The following is a 5,459-nucleotide window of genomic DNA, read 5'->3' on the forward strand; positions in this document are numbered from 1 at the left end:
TATGTCTATGGTTTTATCATAACTCTCTCTCTCTCTCTCTCTCTCTCTCTCACACACACACACACACACACACACACACCTATTTTACTCTTTGTGGAATCTTAACTCCACAACGCCCTTCGTGGAAGTTCCACGGAACCTCAATTCCACTAGAGACCAATGCTCTTTATAGCTCACATTTTGCATCCAAATGTTCCTAATAGAATATGAACCCTTTACCTTATTGTTTTAAAAGAATAACTTTCACCACTTGATCTACCTCGGTTAAATTTAAATTCTTAGATGTTATGTCTTTTTTCAGTAACCGCTTTCTTTGTAATTGAAAAAATAAGATTTGATTCTATTATTTTTAGAATGTTTTTATAAAATTCTATAGGATCTGGAACTATCCATAACTCCAAATCAAAAATTGAATTTATCTTTATTTCTGAATATTTTTTGTTGATAGAAAATTTGTCAAACACTATTCCTGATTGAAATATACATCTTATATTTTAGTAAAAATGAAAAGAATGCTCCATTTTCTGGTAAAAATCGTGAGAAAGGATGGTAATTGTTATTACTTTGAAATCATAATGTTGAGGATTTTTCCAGGGACATATATCTTCTTCACAATGTCCTTATCACCGATGTATTTTCTCACATTCTTATTATCCAACGCTGCTGCGAGTGCAATGGCTTCATCAACAACAGCTGAAACTTGAATAGTACCTCTTGTCTTCCCATTTATTTGGATTGGTAATGTAACAAATTCTTCTGTGAGATATTCTTTCATCACCTGGCATCAGGGTGGGAAATGTGATGTAAAATATATGCATATTTATTGCACAAAAACCAGAATTGATTATGAGATGAGATTGGCTAAATGATTTCAATATTACACACCTTTGGCCATGGTTCATATGCAAGGCTTTGATGATGGCCAAGTCGTTGCCATAATTCCTCAGCCAAATGAGGAGCAAAAGGCGAGAGTAACAAAATAAAACTTTCCAACACTTGTCGAGGCCGATCCTCCCACTACAAGACCATTAAATCCTTTAAACAAAAGGTCATCCAATCCTCACAACAGAGTAAAACAGGAATAAAAATTTAGCAAGTATTAAGTTCGAACAAGCCAGACTCCAAGTTTGAAAGTGAACCTTGTTTGCTGCATTTGTGAATTCCATCATCGCTGCAATAGCTGTATTGAAACGCATTCCTTCAAGTTCGTCTGTTACCTGGGTTTTTTATGGCCACAGCAATAAGAGCATTACGCAAGCTAGCTATATTAAAGGAATGAGAAAATACTGAAAACAGTTACCTTCTGAATGCACTGATGCAATATTCGGAGCTGTTCAGAAGAAGGTTTGTTTTCAGTAACAACACAGCCTTCTCGATATAAACCTGTTGTTGTGGCAGGCAAACCAACTACTAGCCTCCATGCCCGACCTAAGAAGCGATGGACTCCTTCTACCCCATTGGTATTCCATATTTTGGTATCCCTAGAGAACAATACCCATAACAAAGAACTCTGACTTCACGTAAAGAAAACCTCAAATAAAAGAGCATTAATGCATGCAAAAACGCTGTAAATACAAAAACGTTCGCGAAATCCAAACTCTATACTTACTGTTAGAAATTTCCGTTGTAAAAATATGGGTTCTAAAGACATGCCAAAATCACTTAAAGTAGATCAGTATTAACCTCAATGGACCCATGAACATCTCGTACAACCGTAAAGAATCTGCCCCATAATCATTGATTATATCATCTGGATTGATCACATTACCCCTGCTCTTGCTCATTTTGAAAGCCCTTGCAATAACCCTGATATTTGGAAAGTCTTTAAGCACATAGCTCTCCCCAACTTTCAAAACCTAAAGTAAAAATCAACTGAAATTTATGAATTCTGGGAAAGAGGATTCATACAAAGATGTTTCCTCCCTTCTAATTTTTATTTCCCTTTCTATTAGCTCTATAGAAAAAGGATTCACACCTTATTAAAAGAGAAAAGTGCACTGATCTAAGAATTCAAATCAAGAGGCTAGAGAGAGACTATAATCAATTCATTAAGCATCTAATTAGTGGTAAGAAAATTCTAGGATTTACATTCTAACATAACACTTACTCAATGTGAACTAATCATATAACTTTATAGTTATGTTAGAATCTAATTAGAGGTAAGGAAATCCTAGGATTTAGATGCTAACATAACACTTAATGTGAGCTTTGGGATACCTTCACGAATTCCTGTGGGTGTCACATTCATAAGCACTTCTGAGAGCTTTGAAATAGTACAGCCAGACATGATTATATGCAGCATTGATGTTACAAGAGAGACAGTATCGATGAGCACTATTTCAGGAGCCTTGCACATTCATCGCATAATCTAGGCCGCTGAACTTCCAGATCAACATGCATCCACATTCTCCTACTTCTGTGAGATTTGGACTCCACCTCAACATCCACTCCCACTCCCACCTAACATGATATAATCTTGGGAATCAAGATCAGTGCCACCTATGGCAGTTCCTTTTAAGATAGTCCTAGAATCCCTCTCCTCCACACGTGATGTATGGAGACATGGACAAATGATCAATGTTGTCGTTTTTGCACTAGGATTGAAGGTGCTTTCCATACCTTGGAGACCCTTTCATCTTGGAGTGGCCCATGGTGGAGATCTATTGAAGGCAGAATTTTCGGTCTACCTAACTTCAGAATCTTACATGCTTAGCTAAGGAAACAACATTTGTAGATGAGTTTCAATCTCTCATTTGGTCTGATTGGCCATGTTGGCCTCTTAAAGGATGAAAATATATCTTTCTTTCTTCGCAAGGACTACACCAACCATTTAGATTAACCATCAGATTGAGTAGAAGACTGAGAGAAACAGTCACAGCAGCTCATGTCTAGAGTGATCCCGCAGTTCATACTATGGGAATGGTTTAACCAACTAACCCACCACACGCCATCCATTATGAGTTGCATAATTCTCTATAGTATATATTGTTCTCGTACATCATATAACAATAAGAACACATCACATGCCATGATGATCGTCATAGAGTACATATATCATCGTCATCATCGACTATGTCTTTCAGTGTAATCTGTCTTATTTGTCCTTCATTAGGTAGCTAGAGAAGGCCATTGTCCATACTTCAGCATTACCAGACGCATTTATAATTTTATTATTTTCTTTCTTTCAAAGATAACAATCACTTCTTGTCTGTTTTCTGTTGTTTTGTTATATAAGCTCCTATTGTCACTACTGTCCATACTTGGAAGAGATTTTTAAAAACATGTTACCAAGACAAACACCTATATTCAAATGGGGAAAATGTTTAATCTCCAATCCATGTCATGTACTTGTCTAGTAATGATGACCTTTACCTAATCCCTAATTTGGGAAGTATTACTCATACAGTTAAAAAAATAAAAAAATGTTCTTGATACATTTTGCATCAAAATTTACCTGGGTTTCTGGTACTTTTTCCTGAGTATAGTTATACCCTCCATCCACACACTCAGCTGAGACAAAGTTTCCTGAATGATCTCTATTGACTATGTACTCGACCTACAGATGCAGAATAACACCTTTTTAAAGAAGGTTCTTATAAGGTTTGACTTGGATATATTGTTTGAAAATCTAAAAGACGCATACTTCTCCAAGAATCATGCCTTGATTCACCAAGCATTGAAATGGCTCTTTGGTTGATACAACTCCAATATCATAAAGAACCTGAAGCATAAGATTTTGAACAAAGAAAGTTATGTTGCATCTTTCATCACAAACAATCTGATAAGGATTGCATGTAAGGAACTTGTCATGAAAATTGCATTCTTTAATGTCATTTGTCAGTGTGATTTTACATTGCTAATAGGTGATAGAAGTTATAGATCTAATGTGCTTTTCAATTCCACTGAATACTACTTGAGCACAACCCTCACTAGATCACACAGCATATAATGTAAAGCTCAGCAGGAATTATAAGGTTGTTCGGTGGAGACCAAAAGATCATGTGTTCAACCCCTAGATTCTATCGTGGCATCTGGTAAATTAGTGCAGTTCGTACAATTTGAATCTATGTGCATCTAATACTAATTTAAGAACAACCTCAACTTGATCACACAACATATAATGTAAAGCTTGGCAGGAAGTATAAGGTTGTTTGGTGGAGACCAATAGGTCATGTATTCAAGAACCCTACATTCTATAGTGGCATCTGGTAAATTAGTGCACTTAGGAAGATATGAATCTAGGTGCATAGGTTATTGAAAACATAGCTTGCCACTATGGTAGAAGCGCAATATGAAGAAAAACGTATCCACAAAAAATATTATATATTCATTCATGCATTGAAAATCTCTTTAGATACCTTGTGCCAAAACCTTGCATACAATAAGCGTAAAACAGAATGTTCTGCACCTCCTACATACAGATCAACCGGGCCCCAATACCTGAAAAGTTTTGGATGCATATAGTAAAGCTTCCTATTTTAATGTATATTTTTTCTACTAAGACCTGCTACAATACTATAAAATTTACCTCTCCTTTTCAGGGTCAACCAAAGACTTTACATTATGTGGATCCATAAACCTGAGATAATACCTGAATATATAGCCACTATTAGATACCATTCCACAATCACATGTACACTCTTTTCTGAAAATATGACCTTTATTGGATGATTGTGAGTTGATGGTGTATACCAGCATGAGCCTGCCCATTGTGGCATAGTGTTTGTTTCCCTCCTTGCAGGCTTCCCTGTTTCTGGATCAATTGTCTTCACCTGTAAAAATTAGTTCATGAAAATGTGTAGAAAACAGAATCTTCATGAATCCATAATCCAAAATGTTATTTATTGTTTGATATACGAATTAGTATCTGTTAATATTTTGTGATTTTGAGGCATGATATGCCCAACAATGAGTAATCACCTCTATTTATTGTTCAAAATCAATTGGCTTACATGTTACAGTCCTTCTCTACTACAGTGAGTTCCTTCACTATCAGAGGATACTAAACTGCTTACCTACAGTGAGTTCCTATTTGTTTACCTACTAGTCAAATGCACCAATTACCTAGCAGGTAAGAGACCTTCTGTTAAGGATGCATGCATCTTATTATGGTATACTTCAGAGGGCCACTGTTCTTACACACTTAGTAGAAACTCATCCCCCGTGCCCGAAATTAAAAATAATATTATTCACATATTTGATTCATGGGATTTATCAGAGATAGATATTCCAGACCTCAATAGGGCCTAGACATTGGGCATTGCATATCATTTAATCATTTATCATAAATACTAGTATGCTCATCAAGGGACTTCTCTCACATTGAGCATATGTTCGGCCAAGCATACTCTCTGCAGCTTGAGCCCAGGTATAATCTTAACACTGTTTCATTCATTAGTTGAGGAAGGGAAGATTCAATAGGCTGTACATTGCTCCTAACACCAACAGGCCGACTTGTT

The 5,459-nt window shown here is 36.2% G+C and overlaps 1 protein-coding gene across 1 annotated transcript; it reads right to left on the reverse strand.

The window, feature by feature from the left end:
* Window positions 1–405: 405 nt before the first annotated feature.
* On the reverse strand, window positions 406–4,872 carry LOC147847488 (leucine--tRNA ligase, chloroplastic/mitochondrial-like). The gene is made up of 10 exons (XM_087339123.1): window positions 4,693–4,872; window positions 4,529–4,591; window positions 4,359–4,440; window positions 3,644–3,721; window positions 3,455–3,556; window positions 1,684–1,856; window positions 1,301–1,481; window positions 1,140–1,217; window positions 886–1,017; window positions 406–778 (listed from the first exon to the last, which is right to left on the reverse strand). Exons 1-10 carry the CDS (start codon window positions 4,716–4,718, stop codon window positions 560–562), a joined length of 1,134 nt encoding a protein of 377 aa, XP_087195249.1. The 5' UTR covers window positions 4,719–4,872; the 3' UTR covers window positions 406–559.
* Between the last annotated feature and the right edge of the window lie 587 nt (window positions 4,873–5,459).

This window comes from Azolla caroliniana, unplaced genomic scaffold, assembly GCF_043228905.1.
Source record: "Azolla caroliniana isolate FFs.n. ecotype wild unplaced genomic scaffold, voAzoCaro1.0.p SCAF_946, whole genome shotgun sequence".
Classification (NCBI taxonomy): domain Eukaryota; kingdom Viridiplantae; phylum Streptophyta; class Polypodiopsida; order Salviniales; family Salviniaceae; genus Azolla; species Azolla caroliniana.